The following is a 25,502-nucleotide window of genomic DNA, read 5'->3' on the forward strand; positions in this document are numbered from 1 at the left end:
TCTTTCAAAATATATCGTCTTTGAATTGTGGAGTTTGAAAAGAGTACTGAATATTTTATGCACTGTCAAAAGAGCAGATATATCTTGGAAAAAGTGTAGCCAGAGGGTTTCTTGGAGGCACAGATAGTGAAGCTTCTTCTTGCATACTTTGGACATGTAGCTAGGCAAGGTTATTCCTTGGAAAGGGACAACATGCTTGGAAAGATAGAAGGTTAGAAAGGAAATATTGATATATTTGGCACAGTGATGTCAGCAATGGGCTCTAGAGTGTCAGAAATTTTAAGGATGGCACCGGATAGGCCGTAGTTCAGTTTGGCTGTTCAGAGAGTCATTATGAGTAATACTCTACTCGATGGCACTTAACAACAAAAGCGTGTATATATGTATGTATGTATTGAAATTGATAGGACAGAGAAAAATCCATAAAATAATGTAATATAATAGGACTAGACTCTCTAGAAAGGTGAGTGTTGAATTGGTGGCACTCGTTGATTAGACCATCCTACTGAGAGTTTTCATCTCCTTCACTAACCAAAATTGTGATTAGTGACACCTAGGGTTGAACAGAATATATGGAAATAAGAATTGCTTGAATCATTATTAAGATTTGTTTAATATGAAGACAGGAAACCATAAAAATATATCAGAATAAGTGTAGTGTAGAGAAAACACTGCTCAAAGCCAGAGATTTACAGGTATGTAAGTGGATGCAAATCAGAGATTTAAAGAATCTTGATGAGCTCTTTGAAGTATCATGTATCAGATACACTACTTGCATGTAGGGTTCAAAGAGGCTGTTGCTACATGATAACTGAGAGTGTAATTCTGGATGGATGGATGGAGACTTAAACGGATGTTTTGCATTAATTCTATTACAAAAACCATGAAGTAAGGTTGAGGATAAGTCCTGCAGATTTGGGGCACTGAAAAGCACAGCACCCAGGAGCCTGTATTATTGTTATTGTTGTTTTTAGGTACCTCCAAGTCGAGTACGACTCATAGAGACTCTATGACAAAACACCTAAACCCTGTTTGATCCTGCACCATCCTGACACTTGCTCACACAAAAGCCCATTGCAGCAGTCACTGTGTCAATCCACTTGGTTGAGGGTCCTTCATCGACCTTCTACCCTTCCCATCATCATGTCCTTCTCCAAGGAATAGCACCGCCTTAGCAACATGCCCAAAGTATATGAAACAAAGCCTCATCATTCTTGCCTCCAAAGAACATTCCAGCTGCACCTGCTCTAAGACATAACTGTTCTCTTGGTTTTCCATTGGATGTTCAGTGTTCTTCTCTAATACCACAGCTCAAAGGTGTCAATTCTTTTCCTGTCATCTGTATTGATTGTGCAGCCCTCAGATGAATAGCAAGTAATCAGAAAGACAATGGCCTGAATCAGATGCACCTTAGTCCTCAAATTAACATCCCTACTCTTCAATAATTTGGAAAGGTCCCTTACTGAAGAGTTTTTCAGTGCCATCCTTATTTCCTGACTGCTGGTACCAAGGGTATTAATTGTGGCTCCAAGCAAGATGAAGCTGTCTACAGTTACAATCTCCTCTCTATCCATCATGATGCTTCTTATAAGACCAGCAGTAAAAATTTTTGTTTTCTTGACATTGAAATGCAATCCATACTGAAGGCTGCTCTCCTTGATCTTCTGCAACATGTGCTTCAAGTCCTCCTCAAGTTCTGTAAGCAAGTTTTGTCATCTGTATAACACAGGTTATTTATGAGTCTCCCTCCAATGCTGACACCACACACCTCTTCATAGAGTCCAGCTTCTTGGATAATTTGCTCAGCATCCAGGTTAAATAGGTAAGGAGAGAAAATACAACACTGGTACACTCCCTTCCTAATTCCAAACTAAGCAGTATTCCCCTGCTCCATTCACACAAGTCTCCTGTTCCAGGTAAAGGTTCCCCATGAGCACAATCAAGAGCTCTGGGATTACCATTCTTCTCTATATCAGCTACAACTTTTGAATAGTCAATAAAGTATACATTCTTCTTGTATTTTCCACTCTTAGCAAGGATCCATCTAACATTAGCAATGATATCCCTGATTCCACGGCCTCTTCTAATTCCTGCTTTAACTTCTGGCAGTTCAAAATTGGGAAGGGTGTACACCAGGGATGCATCCTGTCTCCATACCTTTTCAACATGTATGCAGAGCAGATTATCCGAGAGGCTGGGCTCTATGAGGAGAACTGTGGCATCAGGATTGGTGGAAGATCTATTAACAATCTGCGTTATGCAGATGACACAACCCTGCTTGCTGAAACTGAGGAGGACCTCATGCACTTGCTGCGAAGGGTCAAGGACTGCAGCCTTCAGTATGGACTGAGGCTCAATGTCAAGAAGACAAAGATTCTCACCACTGGACCAATTGGCAGCATCAGGATGGATGGCGAAGAGACTGAGATTGTTCACAGCTTCAGTTTGCTCGGCTCCACAGTCAACACTCTTGGCACCAGCAGTCAGGAAATCAAAAAGCGTATCGCGATGGGAAAGTCTGCTGTTAGGGACCTCTCTAAAGTACTCAGGAGCAACAGTGTCTCTCTGGAGACTAAGGTGCGCCTGATACAGGCCATGGTATTTGCAATCGCTTGTTATGCATCATAGAGTTGGACAATGACTAGGGAGGACAGAAGGAGAGTGGATGCTTTTGAGCTGTGGTGCTGGAGAAGAGTACTGAATGTACCATGGACTGCCAGGAAAACAAACAGATTCATCTTGGAGAGGATTAAACCAAGCTACTCCTTGGAGGCAAGGATTCTGGGGCTTCATCTGACATACTTTGGACATGTTGCCAGGAGGGACGGGTCCTTGGAGAGGGACATCATGCTTGGGAGGGTGGAGGGACAGTGCAGGAGGGGAAGACCCTCTATGAGATGGATTGTTTCGGTGACTGGGGTAATTGGGATGGGTGTGTCAGAGGCGGTGCGGTTGGCGCAGGATAGAGCAGGGTTTAGGGCTGTTGTGCATAGGGTCGCTATGAGTCACAAATGACTCGACGGCACATAACAACAACAAACAATAACAGTTCCCTATCTATGTGCTGCTCCAGCCATTTTTTTAATGATCTTCAGCAGTATTTTGCTTGCATGTGACATCAATGACATTGTTTGATAGTTCCTACATTTAATTGGATTGCCTTTCTTGAGAATAGGAAAAAATATGGACTTCTTCCAATCCTTTGGCTGAACAGCTGTCCTCCAAAATCCTGGAATAGAGTGGTGAGTGCATCCAAGGCTTTATATGTTAATTGAAACAAGTCAATTGGTATAGCAATTCCTGCGGCTTTTAAAAAAAATTAATTTTCATGAACAGTTACAGAGATTTTCAATTTCTGTACATTCGTTGTTGCATTTTCCTCCCTGTCCACCCCTCCACCAGTTAACTCTTTTCTTTGAAAAGTGAAAGAAAATTTATTTCATTGACACAGAATCCCCCCACCGTGAGTCCACTCCACTATGCAACCTGCAACCTTCATTCTGGACTCCTGTCAAAACCATAATACCCAATCATATATCACTTTCAAACAGTCCTCTCCCTCATCTTTTCCAATGCAGTATACATAATTCATCCAGTTTTTCTCAGTCTCACTCCAACCCCGATGTCAGTCCTGTTTTATAACAGTGGCACCATGCAGTATTTGTCCTTTTGTGACTGAGATGTTTCACTTAGTATAATGTCCTCCAAGGTCACCCATTTTGAATATTGCATGAGTTCCTTGGTTTTCAATGCAGCATAGTATTCCATTGCGTGCATATACCTATCTCTAGCTATTCATTTGTTGATGGGCACTTAGGTTGTTTCCAACTCTTTCCTATTATGAACAAAGCCACAATAAACATGGGTGTACATATATCTGCCTGGGTAGCAGTTATGGTTTCTTTGGGGTATATTCCCAGTAATGGAATTGCTGGGTCAAATGGTATTTCTATTTGCAACTTTTTGAGAGAGTGCCATACAGCCTTCATAGCAGTTGCACCATTTTACACTCCCACCAACAGTGCATAAGGGTTCCACTTTCTCTGCAACCTTGCCAACATTTGCTGTTTGCTGCTCTATTAAATTTTGCTATTCTTACAGGATGAGATGATACCTCATAGTTGTTTGGATTATGGACCTAGGACTAAAATCAAGGACTATACACTTCATTAAAGAAAAGCTTGGAAGAACACTAGAAGTCCTAATCCACAACCTAAACAGTCTTCCAAGCATCCTGAAAAATCTACAACCAGGACAGGATAAAATAGATGAATGGGACCTTCTAAGAATCAAATGCCTATGCACCACAACAAGATAAAGGTAAATAACCCAACTGAAAAGTGGAACACAGACACTTCACCAAAGAAGACATCCAAATGGTCAACAAATATATGAAAAAATGTTTTGTTTTGTTTAGTTTTTAATGCTTTCAATGCAGCTTCTACTTCCTCTTTCATTACCATTGGCTTCTGTTCATATGGTACTTCCTGGATTTTTTTATTGTTTACCAATACTTTCTGGTACAGTGACTCTATTTCCTCCATCTTCCCCCCTCCCCCCTTTTTTAAATGTTTTCCAGGTCATTCAATGTATTGCCCATAGCATCTTTCAATATTGAGACACAAGACTTAAATTCGTTTTTCAGTTCTTCCAGCTTGAGAAATGCAGAGTTCTTCTCTTTTTATTCTCTAATTCTAGGTATGCACATTCCATTACAATACTTTGTCCACCAGAAATGCCCTTTGAAATATTCTTTTTCAGCTATTTCACTTTGACATATTTTCCTTTTATTTTGGCTTCATGATGCTCCAGTGTAATCTTTAGAGTCTCTTCTGACATTCATTTTGATTTTTTTTTTCTTTCTCTTATGAATTTTGTAATGACCTTTTGCTTTGTTCATGGATGATATCAAGGATATCTGGTTTTTGATCATTGGTATTCAATGTCTCAAACTTATCCTTAGGATGATCTTGAAAATCAAATGGAATTGATTTAAGAACATATCTTGGTTCCTGTGAACTTATTTTCATACTCTTTGGCCTCACTTTGAATTTGCACATGAGTAATTGATGATCTAACCTGCAGACTGTCTCTGGCCTAGTTTTGACTTCTTATATTGAGCTTCTCCATCTATTTTTTCCAGAAATATATTCAATATGATTCTTAAGGAGCCCATCAGGTGAGATCCACATGTAAAGTCATCGTTTGTATATTTTAAAAAAGGTATTTAGAGTGAATAAATCCCTGTAAATACAAAATTCAATCATTCTATTTCTAGCTTCATATTTTTTCTTTTTTAATTTATTATTAATTTCAATGAAAATTTACAGAGACTTTGCATTTCCATTCATTCACTGTTGCACTTTTGTCCCCTCCCAACCCTTGTCCCAGTACACTACCCTCTTGGAAAAGTAAAAGAAAAATTCTTTCATTGTTTTACAATCCCTCCCTCCAGGTCCACTCCACTGTGCAGCCTTCACTCTGGAACCTCGTCATGACAAAAATACATAATCACATATCCCTTTTAATAGTTTACTCCCTTATCTGTTCCAATACAATTTACATTATTGAACCCATCTTTCTCAGTCTCCCCCCAACCCCAATGTCAGTCCTGTTTTACAACAATGGCACCATGCAGTATTTGTCCTTTTGTGACTGAGATACTTCTCTTAGCATAATGTCCTCCAGAGTCACCCATTTTGAATAATATTGCAGAAGTTCATAAGCATTTTATTTTAAGAACTACCTTCCCTCTGTAACTTGATTTGTGCCACTGTTACAACCTCTACTTGGAATTATTATTGATTTTAATTTTTGACTCATATACTTAACTTGTTAGTTAAATTTGTATCTTCTCGGCTGCAACAGTTCCATGATGCATCTTCAAGGATATGAACATGCATGGCTAAGCACAATTGATAACAGGGCATCTAAATTCCAAAATCAATCTCCACAATAGTCTACTTGTTTCCTATTGGCAAAGGGACCCTTTAGAGTAGTGAAAGAATATCTTCACCCTGAAACCTACAGCATCCCTTTTCAGCAGGAAATAGCTAAGAGAATATGTCATCCCCTTTTCCTTATGAATTAGGGTTTAAATCTCTCTCAGGGAGGAGTGATAGGGAATGTCAAAGTACACACTGACAAAGGAGATTAATCATAACTGGTTTTGACAAGCACTGTGGCAATGGAACAATTAAAACAGACTTTCAAGGAAAAAAAAGGAGGGGGAAAAAAGGAACTCATGCAATATTATTCTAGTCTCATTTTTATAACCACGCCCATATTTTCCAATGACTATTCCTTCTTCATTGTTTCCTACTTTTGTATTCCACACACTAATTATCATTAACACATTTTAATTGTATGTTCAGTCAAGGTCAGACTGAAAGATTTGGTAAATTTTTTCCTCTGGCTCTAGATGTAGGAGTGTATATTTGAATAATAGTCATGTTAATGGGTTTTCCTTGTATGCATATGGATATTATCTATCACTCACAACATTGTATTTCAGGACAGAACTTGAAATTGACTTTTTTATTATGAATGCAACACTATTCTCCTTCTATTTTTCATTCCCTTCACAATATACCATATGATTATCTGATTCAAAGTGGCCAAAGCGTGTCCATCACTTCTCCTATGTCGATATTCATAAGTTCCGTTTCATTTTTAACAATTTCCAGTTTTCCAACATCCAAGTTATTTATATTTCATGTTCTAATTATTAAACAATGTTTGTTATTGTTTTCCCTCATTTCAACTGACTTCCAACCTGAGCTCTACCACTACAGTACTATAACTATTCTCTTTCTTTAGTGTTTATAGGGTTTTCAAAGATCTGTTATTTAGGAAGTAGATGGTCTAGCCTGCTTACTAGTCTCTCTTAATCAGAGAGCTCCACCAAAACCTGTCCACCATAGGTAACTCTTATGATATTTGACACACCATGGGCACAGATTTCAGGATCACAGCTGAGAGACCCAAGAGATTCCATTTTGTAACCTGTACACCATGTTAAAGTGTGTGGGCAGCTAGCCAGTTCCAGGAAAACCAAAAACTGAAAAGCGGGAGTAAAACCCCCACCAGAAAAGAAGCCAATCACAAAACAGCTGGAAAGTCCCCAGTTCCCATTTGCCTACCCCGTTTTCTCGCTCTTTTCCTTTGAATCAGACAATCCTGAAGCACCCTGTTTTCATGGGCTTTCCCCTTTAAACAGGCTTGATGCCCCGGATTCAAGGCAGCTGCCCTTTTCCCCACATTGATGTAGTCGGATGTGGGGCCCAGATTGGAATCCGAAATAAATCCCCTCTTGCTTTTTGCAATCATTTGTTACGCATCAGAGAGTTGGACAATGACCAAGGAGGATAGAAAAAGAATTGATGCCTTTGAGCTGTGGTGCTGGAGAAGAGTATTGAGGGTACCATGGACTGCTAGGAAAACAGTTTCATCCCGGAGAGGATTAAACTGGACTGCTCCTTGGAGGCAAGGATTCTGAGGCTCCGTCTAACATACTTTGGACATGTTGTAAGGAGGGACAGGTCCTTGGAGAGGGACATCATGCTTGGTAAGGTGGAGGGACAGCGCAGAAGGGGAAGGCTCTCTATGAGGTGAATTGATTCAGTGACTGCGGTAATCAGGATGGATGTATCAGAGACTGTGCGATTGGCACAGGACAGAGCAAAGTTTAGGGTTGTTGTACATACGGTCGCTATGAGTCGCAGGCGACTCGAAGACACATAAAAACAACTTGCTCTTGCATCGGTGTCGGCTCCTTGGTGACTTGGGGGGGAACCGGATTTGGGGCATAACACAGCAAATTCAAGTTATCTCAGTACAGCAAACTGACGGATAAGTGCTATGCTACTGAGAGCAATGTTCTCCACAAACACAATTAATACCAGTTAATAAATGTCCATTTTACACCCAGCTTTCAAATAAAAAACACTTACCCTCTAGAATCCAACTGTACCAAGCTCGAGACTACTAGCACGTTCAAATACCTAAGTCATACTAAGCTGAACACTTTCTAAATTGCTATTGTATTATTAGGAAGACTTGAAATTAATATTTCAAATGTGTAACATACCTGATAGCTTTAAGTGTGAGTAAAAAATCCTTCAGTAATAAATATGCGTCACCTCCATGTATCCTAAACAAAGTAATTTTAAAATTAATGATATATAAACATTAGAGAACTTTATACTCACTTCAGATATTAAATAATGTGACATTATTTTATTTAAAATTTTTTAAATACTAGTCATGAATACACAGAATAAGAATAAATAGAAATATCTCTGAGTATGTGTCAACATTTTTATACTTAAAATACCTTTATGTCAAGTAAGTCAGTCTAAGGGTCAAAAGTTTGTCAGCAAACCACAAACACAGTTGACACAGAATTTGCTGTTCACTCTTGCCATTAACCAGAAGAAAATATTCCAGGATAATGAACTCTCTGTTAACATTGGGGGTGGGGGAATGTAGGGGAAAGTGGGTTTTGTCTTAAATTGTTTAACAGTCATTATATGGATAGCAAGATAGTAGATGATAAATAGATAAAACATACCTATTGTCCTGAGCTAATCCTTTCAAGGAGCCATGTTTATAAAAATCAAGAATATAAGCATTAAGTGGCATTTTTCTTCCTTGTCTATCAAATCTTTGTGACCACAACACAGGAATTTGATTGCCATTAATACCAATGGTATGCAGAATGACCTGAAGAAATAATTTTCCTTTAATGTGTCATTTATGTATAAGCCGTTGAATAATATTTTATACTGGGCTTTGTAGTTAACGTTAATCAATGTTTTTAAAGTGCATTACGAAAAAAGAAGTGTGAAGATGACAGTTTCAACTATTTGCATTGTATATTCCCAGCAAGATTTACTAAGAAAGAAAAGTTAACTTAAATATGTGTAATTATCCTAATTTTTTTTACCTAATTTGCACCATGTTATCAAGGAACTTCTATATGACCACAAAAGGAGAATTAAAATTTAATAACTCCAGTAGTCTCTAAAACACAGTAATCAGTAAGAGGAAAGAAGAAGGAAAAGACGGAATAGAATGAAGGAGGGGCAGGGAGAGGAAAAAAAGAGGACGAAAGAACATAGGAGGAAAACGAACAATAGAAGTGGAGAAAATGAAGTAAGATTTCTGGGTCTTTCATTTTTCTTTTTTTACAAACTATATACTTGATAACCTATGAACATGGAGAGAGGATGAAAGGCACCCAAGCGTCGGGAACTCTCCTTTATAGGGTTGCTGTGAGTTGCCTGAGACTCAAGGCACTTTAACAACAACATACTTGATAAAGTAACTAATAACTATGGTATATAGCTAGTGGGTGTAGAAATCATGGACAACTCCTTTTTAAAACTCTGTTGGCTTGGTATTAATGAGCTGTGCTTCCAACCCAAAGGAATACAGTTCCAATCCACATGTTGGTGCACCAGATAGAGACAGGCCCGGCACTCTCCTCCTGTGCAATTAACTGCCTCTGAAAACCCCCTGGAGCTTCAGCTGTGAGTTGGTTCTGACTTGATGGTACACAACAACAACAACAACAACAACTTTCTAAAATGATTTGGTAGTGTCTTGGGATGATGAATATTCTTATTCTCATGACCCAGAAAATTATTAAAAGAAAATTTAGCACGTGTGTACCAGATGCTCAAAGCAACCTTGTTGGTAATAATAAAGTCTTGAAACAAAAATATTCATCAGTTGTAGAACTGACGAAGTGACTTTTTCTATTAACTTATCAAATATTATGGTGATTTATTGAAAATAAAATAGGGCTTAATTTAACAGCAAACATGGTGAATCACAAGAATATTAAGTTGTTTGCAGAAAAAACACCATTTAAACTACCACATGAAATACTCATTTTCTTTTTTAGAACCAAAACCAAAAGGTAAACCAAAACAAACTGTCTTTTGGGTCCATATAGCCTTAAGGATTTATGAAAACTTCTTAAAGGGAATTATAACATAAGTAACTGTTAGGAAGTAATTTTCATATCTTTAATTTCCCAGATATGCACACTTTTCTAGAATTAATCTGCTTGGGAAATTACCTACAGTGAAATGTCTTACAGGGTCTCCTTCCTCATCTCTTCTTTCACTAATTCTTTTCTTTCATTTTACAAAGCAAATACCCCCTTTATAAACACAGTAAGGTATATAGGAAGTTACACTGTCAACCCAACAGCACACAGTTTGAACCAATTGGTTGCTCCATGGGAGACACATGGGCAATATTCCCCAGTGCAGGTAACTGCCTCTGAAGACCCCTTTGGAGTGTCAGTTATGGGTTGGTTACAACTCTATAGTATATAACAACAACAACATGGTATATTTATCTGGTATTTAATAACATATAGGGTAATAAATGGAGATTAAGAAATGGATTCTTTTATACCTGGATAATTATAATTACTGACACCAAAAAACTGAAGGTAGATCTAATAAAATAGTTAATGAGCATATAATTAAAAGCATAAAAACAGCCTTTCTTATACAACAATTGGCCTCTATTCCCTAAAAGCAGTAATGACAATGGAGTAAGTGATTAAAGGAGGAAATGGTATAAGAAGTATGTATTTGCCTCCATGAAAACTGTCTCCTAGGTAATAATATCAGTCAGAACTGAAAGTGCCCTGTTACCAATATTAGCATTTTAATAAAAAATTATATAGAAGAATTCTTAGCTAAAAGGGGAAATACACAGAATAAAATTCAATTTTTTATGCACTCTGATTTTCTAGAACAATGGAGGTGAGGTGAACCTCTGAAATTATTGTTTTGATTTTAATCTTTACACCAAAAATATCCATCGGAGTCTTGTTAAAATTAAACAATAGCTTAGCTTAACTCTTAAACAATATCTGCTCTGAGAGTTATGTTCTTGTGAGATCTACCCATATAAGATTAAATTGACCCCATCAATTTGAGAGCTTAGATAAGAAATCTAGGAATCAATGAAGTTTATTAATAGAGGAAATAACTCAGAAAAGTAGGGTGAGAAGAGATGTACAACTTAAAGGATGTAAGAATTTTTAAAGTAGAGTAAGCTTTAACTGCATAGTCTCATAACAAAAACAAAACTGTAATAAATTATAGTAAAAATTGATGATAGACTACTAGGTGATTTTGGGGAATGTAATTAGGAAAAACAGAAGAAAATACCGTGACATTTTTATAATAAAACTCCTCCATTCAAATAAAGATTGTTACCACTCGTAAAATTGATGTTTAACTTAGTTTTACTTTACAAGTAATATTCATCTTTGAATATATGTACTAATTTAAAAATTTATTTCAGTAGAACATTTATTAATTTACTTGAAATACAATAAACATACTGTATTACTTTTATATGTACTAATTACCTATTAAATTTGCTTTATATTTAAGTTGCTGAGATTTAAAAAAAAAGTTTCTTTTTAGCTGAGAAGGATGATAGGGGAATTTCCAAGGTAAAAAAAAATATATTACATGAAGGCAAAGCCTATTAATATTGTGAAATGCAAATGCAACTTTAAAAGGAAACTACACAAATTTTAAAACTCTTATTTCAAAAGATTATGATTAAAAAGATAGTTGATGATTATGGGTAGGAAAACAACCGTGGATTTATATATCTACTATTGTTTAGTACCATAGAGTCAGAACTGACCCTCTGATGGGTGTTCAGAGGCAGTTAACCAATCACACGGGAGTAGATTATCCATCCTTCTCCTGCAAAGCTGGGAGCTTCAAACCACATCCCTTCAGGATTGCAGCACATCTTCTTGCCACTATGCCACCAGATCTCCCTTATATATCTACTACTCTATTATTAATTACCTCATTAGCTGACATTTTGCATTTTAACAACAGTATAAAATCCCTTTATCTGATAGTTTCGCATATTAATGACATCTCTCTAAGAATAACAAAAGCTGAAGTAAGAGAAAAAATTACACTGGCTGTGACAGTTATAGTTGTGTGTTTGACTGATGGGGTCATGATTATCAGTGATTTGGTGTTCACATGGAGATGAAATTTAGAGGACATGTAACAATATAATTCAATATTTATGCAACCATTCTCCAATTTTTGAACTGATTTTGAAGTGTTTTCTAGGCTTTCTAGTAGGGTAAATCAATTCTCTCTTAAACACTATTTATTAAGCCCATACTCCACGTACTTGGTTTATAGTATGTGGTTCAAGCAAATCAGCATCTGTGTTCCCAGAAAGGCAAACAAATGGTGAAATGGCCTTTCTTCCTTCCTTGCAGTTCATCAAGTGAGACACAAGCTGGGAGTCTTCACATTGTTTACCTGTGAAATCTGAAAAGATTGAAATGAACTAGTTTGTAAACATCAAGCCTAATGTACTTGTTATAGATTATATTGTAAGAAAAATTGCTCATGTCTCAAGACAGACATCATAATGAAGACTGAGAAAAATACACCACATGTAACGATTAGAACAATAATAACATAAAGTGAGTGGCACAGATTACATTCACTAAATGTTAGCTCTGAATGTTATTACCATCATCATCAAACTTTGTCATTTACTGAGTTAGTTTCAGCAACAACAAATGAAGATTAACTTGTATACTCTTTTAAACAGAATTACTATTAATAACTTGGTATTTTTTTACACTGAACCCAAACTTTCCCAGAATCTACCTAGATAGGATGTTACATGCATTCTCTATAAGCGGATTTGGAAATAACATGTGAAATTAACTGTATCCTTCATTCTGCTCTGATAAAGCATCAGACCATACATTCAAGCTGGGCTCCAATCTGTAGTGGCGACAGAAGATTCACACACTGTTATCATGCCTTCTTCTCCCTGATGCTTACAGCACCATTACTGCCAGTTTTTGTTCATTCCATTCTTATGTTTAATAACAAGGAATTACAAAGAAAAACAAGCAGGTAATAGCAAGCTCCACTTTTTTTTTTTACTTATTTCACTTAAAATATTAAGACATGGTTGTTGTTTGCCGTCGAATCAGAACCAACTCATTGATTCTGCAGTGGGTTTTCAGAGACACATGGAAATATCCTTTTCCTGTGAAGCAGCTGATGGATTTGAACTGTAGTCCCTATGGATTGTAGCACAACTTCTTAAAAAAGTAAATTTATATCATTGCTGAACCATTTCCCTTTATTAACAACTGTGGTCTGTTTTCTGGTTTTGTTTTCTCCTTTTATATTCTTTCCAGAGATTTCCATATAATAACTTATGAAAAATAAAATCAAGCACTAATAATGTTTTAACAATAATGGTTTAGTAGTTAGGACTTAGTGCTGCCAACCCAAAGGCATGGGGTTACAATCCACCAGCTGCCTCATAGGAGAAAGATGATGTGGTGTTACCTTAAAAGTAGGTGTTTTTAGCCATTTTGTTAGCCCTCTCTTGTCTCCAGCTACCCTAACTGTAGACACAGGGTCTTGCAAATCCTCAACACTAGTGGGACTAGAATGCTTCTCACAATGAGCAGCAAGGCTTGAGGAATACTGGAGCAAGATCCTGGTGAAAGTGAAATGAGAGCAAGACCCTGGAGGTGAGACCTTAGTGATGGTGGTGGACAAACTGTGGTATTGCTGTGGAGAAATGGCGGCAAGCTATAACCAGAGGGCCCCTGAGATAAAGCTACAGTTAAAGTTTTACTGTTCTTACCAGATGGTGGAAGGAAAAGCTGACTACTGAACTGAAACTAGAACCTAGACTAACTTGTGCCTTGGGACTGCTGGGCTGAAACTTAGACTTACATTTAGTGATATTCTTTGTCTTTTTAACTATTCAACTTACTTCCCTAATAAACCCATCTCTCAGTGCTGTAACTGTCAGTAAAGTCTGTGAGTCAACAATGAATGTTGAACCCAATAGCTGGTTGAAAGGAGTGCAGGAGCATAGGGGATGCATGTCTAACTCAGCAGCTGTTTACTGTTGTGGATATTATTGATGTGGACAGTTCTCCTTTATGAAGTGCTTAGAGGTCAGAATCTGCTACCACCACCACTTTCACATTCTGTCTCTCCTTTCATAGATGGGGCATTTCCCATGCAATTTACAGCCTCTGAAAAAACACTGGAGAGTCAACCATGAGTTGGTTCTGGTTCGACAGTACATAATAATAACAACAAAAATGCTTCTGTCAAGCATGGTTTAAAGATACTGGTTTCTACTAATTTATTCAGTCCAAGATTATAAAAAAGTAGATGATTCTCATTCCTATAAAATTTTATATATATAAAAATATTGCCATTCATATATTTCCATACATTAAAAATACTTCCATATTAAGAAATATTTCTAAGTAGAGATAAAATAAATATTTCCAATTATATTGTAATAATAAATATTTCCATCATTGTTGTTATGTGCCTTAGAGTTGGAATGATTGTCCAGCAGGTGTTCAGAGGCAGTTAATCACATGGGAGGAGATTTCCCATCCTTCTCCCACAGAGCAACTAGTAGATTCAAAATTTGTGTCTTCAGGATTAGAATTTGTCTTTGATCTCTCTGCTAATAGGAACCAGAGTTTATATCCTTTCAGGAAAATTTACAGAAGAGAGTCTGTTTTCTCTTCATCTTATATGTATTCTGACTTCAATTTCTATACTTAACCCAAAAGCAAACTCTTATTGAGATAGTTTTTAAATTACTATACTTTCACTACTTTCTAATAATTATAAAGTTTCTTTGTTTGGAAACCAAAAAACGATTCTATTTTAAATCAGTTTGACCAAGACTACACTTTGGGGGTTAATTTCAATAGCTTGTTACTAAGTACAGTTGACCCTTCCTATTTTCTCTTAATTCTTCTGGGAAAAATGCATTTACACAGCATTATTTATCTTTTCCATTGTTTCATAATGGAATTAAAATACACTTACCGATATTTGACAGTGGTAGTTGATATTCCTGTTTCATATCAGCCAGTTTAGAAACAATTAGTAGAAATGAGACAAAATCCTTTGTCACATTCATATTATACTCAAGTAAAGCTGCATTAAAATCTTCTGGGAGATCATCAAGGAAAACCTAGAGATCAAATATTTTTCAGAAATATCTATATACTTTCATAAAAATATTAATTTTGGGAAAGCAGAGAAAAAATATTACAACACAATTGTGGAGCTTTCTATTTAGCAGTGCTGCTACTTTGTTCCTTCATTTGAAATAAAATTTACTTTTAGTTTCTATTTGTATTTATTGAATACTTTTAATCTGATCAAAATGCTTTGATCCTCCTTAAATAAAACATAAGTTTGAATAGTAGCTTGATTCCAGTGACACTAGTTATATGAGTATCTCAAAAGTTGAATGATACGTTGGAAAGAAAGTCACAAGTCAGAACATCTTTCCCCCCCCCCTAATTAATTTTAATGAACGTTTACAAAGACTTTGTATTTCCATTCATTCATTGTTACACTTTTCTCCCTGCCCATCTCTCCCCCTAATTCACTCTTCTCTTTGAAAAGTAAAAGAAAATTATTCCATTGTTTTACAATCCCACTCCCCAAGTCCACTCCATTATGCATCCTTCATTCTGGGCTCCCGTCATGACAATAATACCTAAACATATATTCTTTTTTAAACTTTTCTCTCCCTCATTTGTTTCAGTGCAGTATACCTTATTTATCCCCTCTCTTTTCAGTCTTCCCTCAACCCCGATGTCAGTCACATTTTACAACTGTGGCACTATGCAATATTTGTCCTTTTGTGACTGAGATATTTCACTCAGCATAATGTCCTCCAGGGTCATCCATTTTGTATAATATTTCATGAGTTCCTTGTTTTTTAATGCAGCATAGTATTCCTTTGTGTGAATATACCAGAGCTTCTCTATCCATTTGTTTGTTGATGGGCACTTGGGTTGTTTCCACTCTTTGATTGTGAATAAAGCCACAATAAAAAAATGGGTGTGCATATATATGCTTGGGTGGAAGTTATGGTTTCTTTAGGGTATATTCCCAGTAGTGTAATTGCTGTGTCAAATGCTATTTCTAGTTGCAACTTTTTTAGAAAGCTCCATACAGCCTTCCATAGTGGTTGCACCATTTTACACTCCCACCAATAGCGTGTAAGGGTTCCAGTTTCCCCGCAACCTCGCCAGCATTTGGTGTTTGCTGTTCTGTTAAATTTTGCTATTCTTACTAGAGTGAGATGATATCTCATAGTTGTTTTGATTTGCATCACTCTTAGAGCTAGGGATTTTGAACATTTCTTCATGTGCTTGTTGGCCATCTGAATGTCTTCTTTAGTAAAGTGTCTGTTCATATCCGGTGTCCATTTTTCAAAACATCTTTTTATACTTCAAATAAATGTCACTTACTCATATTTGAAGATTTAGCTGAATTCATTTGGTGAATATTTTGTTAGAAATTTTTTTTATTAATTTAGTTTGTTTATTTTTCATTTCAATGAACATCTACAGAGATTTTGGAATTCTATTCATTCATTGTTGCACCCTTCTCCCCACACAAACCCCTCCCCCGCCCCGTTTGCTCCTCTCCTTGTAAAGCAAAAGAAAAACTCTTTTTCATCAAAAAATAAAGAAGCAAGGAGATCTGGTGACACACAGGGTAAGGAGTTGTGCTCCTAGTCCAAAGTCAAGGTGTTCAAACTCACGAGCTGTTCCAAGGGAAATTAATGGGCAATCTTTTTCCATGCAATTTATTAAAAATCTACTGTAGTATAAGCTGTCAGTTGGATCAAACTTAACAGCAGTCATTTATGAAACATGACTATTTCTAAATTTACAGTTTGTAAGTTATTTTCCAGATATTATGTTAAGATTAAGCTGTGTTCATAGAGTAAGTTAAATATCCCTTCATTCTCTATTTGCCAAAAGAGTTTGGAGCAACCTGGTTGCTCGGTAGGACAAGCACTAAGTTGCTAAACAAATAGTCAGTAGTGCAAGCCCACCAGTTACTCTTTGGAAGAAAAACGGAGGTAATCAGCTCCCAAAAGGTATATAGCTGTTAAAACACTAAGTGTTGTTGTTAGGTGCCTTTCAGTGGACCCTATCAATAACAGATCTCAATCTCAATCTTGCTCTACCCTGCACCATCCCCATCATCTCTGATACACTTGAGCCCATTTTTACAGTTATTTGTGTCAACTTATCTCATTGAGAGTTTTCCTCTTCTTCATTAACCCTTGGCTTTTCCAAGCATTAATGTCCTTTTTCAAGGACTGCTCCCTCTTAAATTCCAAAGTATATGAAATGAAGCTTCACCATTCCCATCATTAAGGGACTTTCTCTAAGACATGCTTATTTGTTCTGCTGGCAGTTCTTAAGATAATCAGTACTCTTCTCCAACACCATAACTGAAAGGTATTAATTTTCTTCTGTCATCTTATCATTGTTCACCTTTCAGAGACATAGCAAGTAATCAAAATTGCCACCAAGGCCTGGATCAGGTGCACTTTAGTTTTTAAACTAATATTAAGTCTATGTGACTTGACAACACTTACAACAAACAACATATCAGAAAATGTCACTATAAATTGATATTGACTTGACAATAGGTTAGGTTGATTTACAAGAATTTGGAGATGGTTGATGTTACTCCTTAAGTGTTGTTGTTGCTGTTGTTAGGTGCTGGTAGCTTGACTCCCACACAAGTCATCCTATAAAGAGCTGAATGAAACACAGCCATTCTTGTGCCATTCTACAATCGTTATGAACATAAAGCCATTATTGAAAATACTGTCTCAATTCTTCCACTGAAAACTTCCTCTTTTTTCTAGCCTTCTGCTTTAAGAGCAAAACTCTTCCTCAGGGACCTGCTGTTCATATTGTTATGTTCCTTTGAGTCACTTGGACTCATCGTGACCCAATGTACAACAGCTCTGTATCTTGCTTTGTCTTTACCCAAAATCATTGTTTCTGACAAACTTACCCCCATTACCCCAGTTACTGAGTCACTCTATCTCAATGAGGGTCTTCCTCCTTTGTGCTGTCCCTCCACCCCTCCAAGCATGATGTCCCTCCCTAAGGACTGGTCCCTCCTTGCAACATGCCCAAAGATGTCAGATGGAACTTCAAACTCTTTGCTTCCAAAGAGGAGTCTAGCTTAACTCTTTCCAGGATGAACCTGCTTGTTCTCCTACTCCTAACATCATGTTAAAGGCATAAATCTCAAGATGTTTGTTACTAAGGAAGATCATAGTTATATTATTCAAGGCCAGATTTGTTTGTTCTCCTGGAAGTCCAGAGTATATTCAATATTGTTCACCAAAATTATAACTGAAAGGCATCAATTACTTCTTTGGTCTTGTTATTTACTGTACAACTTTCACATGAACATGAGACAATTGAAAGTACCATGGCTTGGCCATGGCATATCTTACTCTTCAAAGTAATATTCTTCTTCTTTAGTGATTTAAAGAAGTATTATCCAGAAAATTTACCCAATTAAATATATGATTTAATTCTATGACTGATAAACCTATGAGGATTGATTTTGAATCTGAGTAAAAGAAAATTTTTTATATCTTCAATCTTTTCTCCATTTATCATGATGTTTCTTAGTGGTCTAGTTTTGAGACATTTTGTTTTCTCTGTTGAGGAGTAATCCGTACTGAAGTCTGTGCACTTTATGTCACTAAGTTCTTCATCCCTAAGTGTATTATTATAACAAATTATGGATAACATTGAGGAGAATGGGCATTCCAGAACACTTATTTGTTCTTATCTAGAAACTGTGAAGGGACCATGAAGCTGTATTTAAACAGACCATAGTACAAAGTTTAAAGTCATTGAAGAGATTATGTGGTTATTTATAACATATTTATTGTCTGTATGATGAACAAATAATCTGAGTTTCTAAAATTTATGAAGAAGGATGTGGTATCAAGAGTAGAGGAAGAATCCTTCATGAACAACCTGCAATATGTCATGGGAAAAATACTAAATGACATGAAAAGTATAAAAAGAAAATGAAAGGAATACACATTCATTGTAAAAAAAATAATAATAATTGTCTGATGGCACCATTTCAAGATGTGACATATGATCAAGAACTGATGGCAATAAAAAAGGAATTTCAAGGTGTTCTAAAGGAATTGGAAAATGCAAAGACCCAGGAGTTGATGGGATGCCAATTGACATATTTCATCAAACAGATACATCCCTGCATGTGCTTAACAGGATTTGCCGAGAAATTGGAAGACAGCTACCTCATCAACTGACAGGAAGAGATCCATATTTATTCCCATTACCCCAAAAAAAAGAAAGTTATCTAATAGAATGTGGAAATTATTGAACAACATCATTAATATCACATACAAATACAATCTTGCTGAAGATTATTCTAAAGCAGCCAGAGCAGTATATTGACACAGAAATTCAAGAGGGATTTAGAAGAGGCTGTGGCACTAAGGATATCCTTGCTGATGTCAGATAAATCTTGGCAGAAGTCAAAGAATACCAGAAGGATGTCTGTGTTTTATTTACTATGTAAAAGCATTTGATTATGTATATCACAATAAATTGTGGCAAGATTGAGAAGAATCGGAATCCCAGACACTTAATTATGCTCATGTAAAACCTATCATCATAGGCAAAGAGCCTGTGATGCTAACACAGCAAGCACCACCTGGTTCAAAGTCTAGAAAATTGTGTATCAGAAATATATTCTTTCTCTATAACTGCTCCATTTGCATCCTAGACAAATAATTCAAAAAGCCAGAGTTTATGAAGAAGAACGTGGCTTCAAGTTTAGAGGAAGATTCATCAGCAGTCTACATTATGCAGCTGATACACCCTTGCTTGGTTAGATTGAGGAGGACTTGAAAATACTTACTGCAGAGAATCATAGATTGTGATCTTTAAGATGGAGTACATCGCCACATCAAGAAAACAAAACTCTTCACCCCTAACCCAATAGGTAGCACCACAATATATGGAGAAGAGATTGTAAATTGTCAACAATCTTTGGACTAGAAGTTAAGAAATCAAAAAGTAAGTCACTTTGGGAAATCTGTTGTCAGGACATCACCAGAGTAGTAGATAGCAATGTTGTTAGCTTAAAGACTAAGGTGCACCTGATCCAAGCCATAGTCTTCTCAGTGGCTTTCAATGTGTCTGAAAGTTGGACAATAAAAAAAGATGAGAGAAAAACTTATGCTATTAAGTTTGTGTTGTTGGAGAAGAGTACTGAATGGACTCTTCCCATGGACACGGAGAAAGTGAAACCAGGGTGATCTTTGGAAGGAAGGACGGTGAAACTTTGGCATGTTTTTAGGAGGAGTTAGTCCTTGGAGACGGATAGCATGCTTAGAAGGATGGAGGGTCATCATGACAGAGGAAGACTTTCAATGAAATGGACACAGGATCGAGCTCAAGTGTGTCAGAGATGGGTCAGGATAGGTTAGTATTTAGATCTATTGTTCATAGGGTCATTATGAGTCACCATTGACTCAATGGTATATAATAAAAAGAAAACTAGAGTATATTATTAGTGGTATTGTGTTGCTATAATGATAAGGAACCATGACCAAGAAAAAAAAATAGTTGTCTTACTTCTGTTTCTGTGAGTGAAAGGATGCATTCTTTGATTAAACAATTACAATGATGGCATGCATTATGGCTCACAATATACACATCCTTCCTAAAGCTCCATACCAAAATAAAATAATCCAAGACAACCATAAATTCTACCGTGCAGATTGTTTTCTCCTCTTAAAAAAATTTGCTGTTATTATTCACCATTGCAAAAACATGGAAATAGCCAAAATGTCCAACCACAATTGAATGGATTGAGAACTTATGGTAGAATAACATAATGGAATACTACGTAGAATACAAGAGCATTAATTTTGTAAATTACTACCTAACTTGGGAGGGGCTAGAGAGCATTATTCTAAGTAAACTAACTCAGTCCCACAAGGACAAATACTATATAAGACGATTACTGTAGAAAATGTATGAGAATCCAAGAGGAGGGGAAAGAGGAGGAAGGATGGGGATTGATTTAATCACAGGGTCAATTTGATGGGTGGGGGAGGGATGGGAAAGATCTGATGTGAATAACAATGTATATCAGCAATGTAAGTAAACTAGTATAAAATAAAAATTTTATTAAAATTTTAAAAATGTTGTTAATTCCAACTCTTCTGACAGTGGAACTGCCCCATAAGGTTTACAAGACTGTAAATTTTTATGGAAGCAGACTATTAATTCTTTCTCCTGCAAAGCAAATGATAGGTTCAAATTTCCACGTTTTCAGTTACCAGATCAATACTGTATCCACTCTGCCATCAAGGCTCTATGACTTCATTTAAATACATACTGTCTTTTTATATTTATTGGATGTTAACATTTGAAGAAATCAAGAAAAAATATAAATAAGGTATAAATAAGGCTTTTTTATCACTTCTTTGCTTAGAATATTTGACTTTTAGTAAATTTACAGGGAAATATTATGACACAGATTCAATGTAACACTAATTACAGACATCTTCAAATAACCTATTGTACTTAATTATTTATGGTAACATATTACTACATTTTAGAATCATAATTTTACCTTTGATTGATGAAATTTTGCAGTCGTATTTAGGAACTTTGCTGGAATATACCTTCTTCCAAACAGATGTGCTAATACTAATAATAATTTTTCCATAACATCTTGAGAAAAATGTTTTGAGCCTATTTAAGAAAAGTATCTTGTAAATAGGAAGTGTGGTGATCTCATTTTCATATTTATATAAATAACGTATGTTTTACTTAATTTAAATGAAAATGTATTATAACAAAAGCAAAAACTGAAGAAATATAATTAAAAGAAAATATTCCAGATATTAATTGTGGTAATATATAGATAATAAAAACATGCACTGTGTTACTTATAAAATAAAGCTTTTCTATACTTACACATCTTAAAATCTTTGTATTAGGACCACATATTATTTGTAAAAAATGTTATTATTTTTTAAATTATATATAATTTACTATGGAAACATTTCACTATCATCAAGAAAGAAGAAACAAAGTACAGCACATCCTTTGTGATTCACACAGACATTTCTGTGTGACTGACATCAAGTGTAAGGCTGAACTGTGGTAGAACTACCAGAAGTAGCAACAGCCATGGTACCAAAGAGGTGATACAGATTCAGAAACAGAGCTGAGCTAGAACTACCACCCCCTAAAAGTCAGAGCTCGGGCCTTATTATTATTGTTATTGTTAAAGGCTATTGAACTTAATACAACTCGGAATGACCATATGGGCAACTTTTTCTTTGTGCCATTCTCACGGTCTCTGATATGTTTGTCCATGCATATATAGTTACTCTGTCAAAACCTTAGCCAAAGGGGAGAAGGAACAGGTAGAACTAAAATATCGTTGAAACAATCCCAGAGTTTCAAGATAAGGTCCAGATTCTTAAGGCTGAAAGTCAGAGGAAGGCCTTGTGAGTACATCCGTGATGAATCTGTTCTGATTGAAGAATTCTATCTCAAATTGGAAACTTCTATTTCACTAATAAACGCTATAATTATGAAAAAATCATATATAATATATTCTGATACCTAAAGACAATGAGACACTGAAGTAAATACCATGGGATTTATGGATTTTTTTAATACATATACCTAAAACATTCAAATTCCAGGATTAAACTGACATGTTTAAATAGATGCCTCAAATATGGCTGTGTTCCATAGAATCTACATTAGTAGGTTTACACTGTATTTTCAACTTTAGGATATTTCTTTACAAATATATTGAGAGAAATATATGTCGGGAGAAGTATGGGCAATATTCTGTGGTGCAATTAACTCCTTCTGAAAAATCTGCTGAGGGTCAGTTATGGGTTGGTTATGACTCGACAATACGCAACAATAGATGGATGGATAGATGGATAGATTAGATAGATAGATAGATAGATAGATAGATAGATAGATAGATAGATAGACAGATAGATTTGGAAGCAGGAGTAGCATCTACTTCCTAAACAGGCCTCCAGAAACTTTATGAACTTTGATAAATGATGATAATTATAGAAAGGCTTCAGGCTTTTTAAGTCTTCAATTATTTTCAGTCTTTAATTATTTTGAATATTCCATTATTATGAGTCTTCAATAATTATAGAAAAGCTTCAGGTTTTATGAATCGTGTTAAACTCAATGGCAATAAACAACAATGACACTTTGTATTTTTCTTTCTACAGGTGGAAAAATAATTCTCCAAATTCTAGCTTTTTACAGTTTCTTTTAAATTTTTTGACAATATATATATGCAACTTAATGCTTACCTTTCCTGGTTGGTTGACAGAGCTTATGGAAAAGGCCACCCACAAGAAAACTGACAAAAACAATATTAGAAGGTTCATGATAATACAAATGTGATACGAGTCCAGCAAATCCCATCGGATTACCTTCGCGATCTAAAAAACCCTAAAGAATAAAAAAGAAATTATTAATTTGGCTAAAATCACCATACATATAAGTTAACTGTAACTTAAAAGGGAGTTCCTTACTATGGAGCACTGGTGGCTTAATGGTAAGGAAACATGTTGCCAAAGCAAAGTTATGGTTTGATTGGTTCGAAACCACCAGGTGCTCTAACAGAGAAAGATGGGCTATCTAATCCTATATGATTTACTGCCTCTGAAAACCTGCTGGTGGGTCAGCTATAGGTTAGTGCTTACTTGACAGTACACAACAACTACAGCAGCATAGATCATAGCAAATTGTACTGCTCTACCAAATGCTGAGTCTTTCTGGTAGTTCAAATCCACAAGAGACTACTGGAAAAAGATGCATGATGTACCATCCCAGGAACTTGTTAGAGGGTCAGCAATGTGGTAATTCTGATTAGATAGCAATGAGAGTGAGACAGAATATTCACAGACAGAATACTGGGTGTCAATGTAACAAATAATTATAATCATCACCAAGACAAACTTTGATAATTACATCAATTTGTATTGTTTGCTACCAAAGAGTCAGCTCTCAACTCATGGAGAACCATGCAAAATGGAATTTCTCTCTTACAATCCATCAGATTTTGACTGGTTGGTATTATACAGGCAGATAGACAGGCCTTTTTTCCTTGTCTGGAAATTCCACTAAATCTGTTTAGCATCATAGCTACATGCAAGCCTTCATTCAAAGACAACAGGTGTCTGTGTCTGTGGTGCATTGGCCAGAAAGCAAAACATAGAAGGCAATAAATTTTCCATTAACTATTAGTAAAGTTAATTACTTGCTAAAAACGAGTGCATTCAAAATGATAAAAAAAATATGGGCAGTATGAAGGGTATTAGATACACATACACCCAAAACAAAAATAAAACACAATCATACCTCTTTTACCAGTAACTGCAAAGAAAATATGAAGTAAAGTTTCAACATCTCCACTAGTCTGGGTTGCTTGAAGGACAACAATGAATGCTTTAGCACTGATAGCACCTTTAAGGAAGAGAACATTCATTTACCCAAAGATAAATGTTATGAAATATATTGATGTATTAATATACAAAGAATAGTTATTTCTAACAAAAATTATTGTTTTCTTGTACTATCAAGTCAGAATTGACTCATAGGTGACCCTCCAGAGGGTTTCCAGAGACAATAAATCATACAGAAGGTGATTGATAGCTCATCCTTCTCCCAAAATACATATTACTAGGCAGAAATTAAATACCATCAATATATAGGATTCAACTGGATTTTATATTGTTTTACATCATTTTATATGACAAATATTTTCTTCAACAAAAATTGTTGTTGTTGCTATATGCCATTGAGCTACCTGTGACCTGTAGCAACTCTAAGTACAGCAGCTCTGAAGTCTGCCCTGTCCTGAGCTAGTCTCATTGATTCCAACACATCAACTCCCACTAAACAAAATAAAGCAGATAAATTAGAACAATGAAAAACTGAAACCGTCTGAGACCAGTAATCTGGTAATTCTTTTAGTGATAGTATCTAAAACTGCCTGGAAGAAAAAAGTAGGGAAGCCAATCTAGTTTAAGAATTTATCACTCTTGTTGCTGTTTTTGCTATGTGCCATCGAGTCGCTTGCGATTCATAGCAACCCTGTGTACAACTCTGTGTACAGGCCCTAAACTCTGCTCTGTCCTGTGCCAATCCCACTGTCTCTAACACTCCCATCCCAATTATCTCAGTCACTGAATCAGTCCACCTCATAGAGGGCCTTCCCCTCCTGCGCTGTCCTTCCACCCTCCCAAGCATGATGTCCCTCTCCAAGGACCAGTCCCTCCTTACAACATGTCCAAAGTATGTTAGACGGAGCCTCAGAATCCTTATAGCTCTCAGATTATTCTATAATGAAATAAATACATTGCTCTGTTTATGAGCTAGAATTCATTTTTTGAAATAATGAAACTAGTGTATTTAAATCAAAGTAACAAAAACATTTCTTGGTTTCTTGTGTAAATGGTATTGAAGAAGTAATCTAGGTATCTATTAAATTCTTATTAAAATGCCCATTAAGTAGCTT

General features: G+C 36.0%; 1 protein-coding gene across 1 annotated transcript in view; it reads right to left on the reverse strand.

Moving 5' to 3' along the window:
* The window catches only part of DDX60 (DEAD (Asp-Glu-Ala-Asp) box polypeptide 60), a 177,270-nt gene that overhangs the window by 11,055 nt on the left and 140,713 nt on the right, over positions 1-25,502 (reverse strand). The window contains exons 30-36 of the mRNA XM_006896670.1: positions 24,344-24,448; positions 23,290-23,431; positions 21,561-21,682; positions 14,916-15,063; positions 12,202-12,344; positions 8,573-8,724; positions 8,090-8,152 (exon numbers count right to left, since the gene is read on the reverse strand). Of these exons, the coding sequence (XP_006896732.1) occupies positions 8,090-8,152; positions 8,573-8,724; positions 12,202-12,344; positions 14,916-15,063; positions 21,561-21,682; positions 23,290-23,431; positions 24,344-24,448 (875 nt within the window). The remainder of the gene's footprint in view (positions 1-8,089; positions 8,153-8,572; positions 8,725-12,201; positions 12,345-14,915; positions 15,064-21,560; positions 21,683-23,289; positions 23,432-24,343; positions 24,449-25,502) is intronic.

The sequence above is a fragment of the Elephantulus edwardii genome, unplaced genomic scaffold (assembly GCF_000299155.1).
Source record: "Elephantulus edwardii isolate Elephantulus edwardi_28Jun2011 unplaced genomic scaffold, EleEdw1.0 scaffold00188, whole genome shotgun sequence".
NCBI classification, from domain to species: domain Eukaryota; kingdom Metazoa; phylum Chordata; class Mammalia; order Macroscelidea; family Macroscelididae; genus Elephantulus; species Elephantulus edwardii.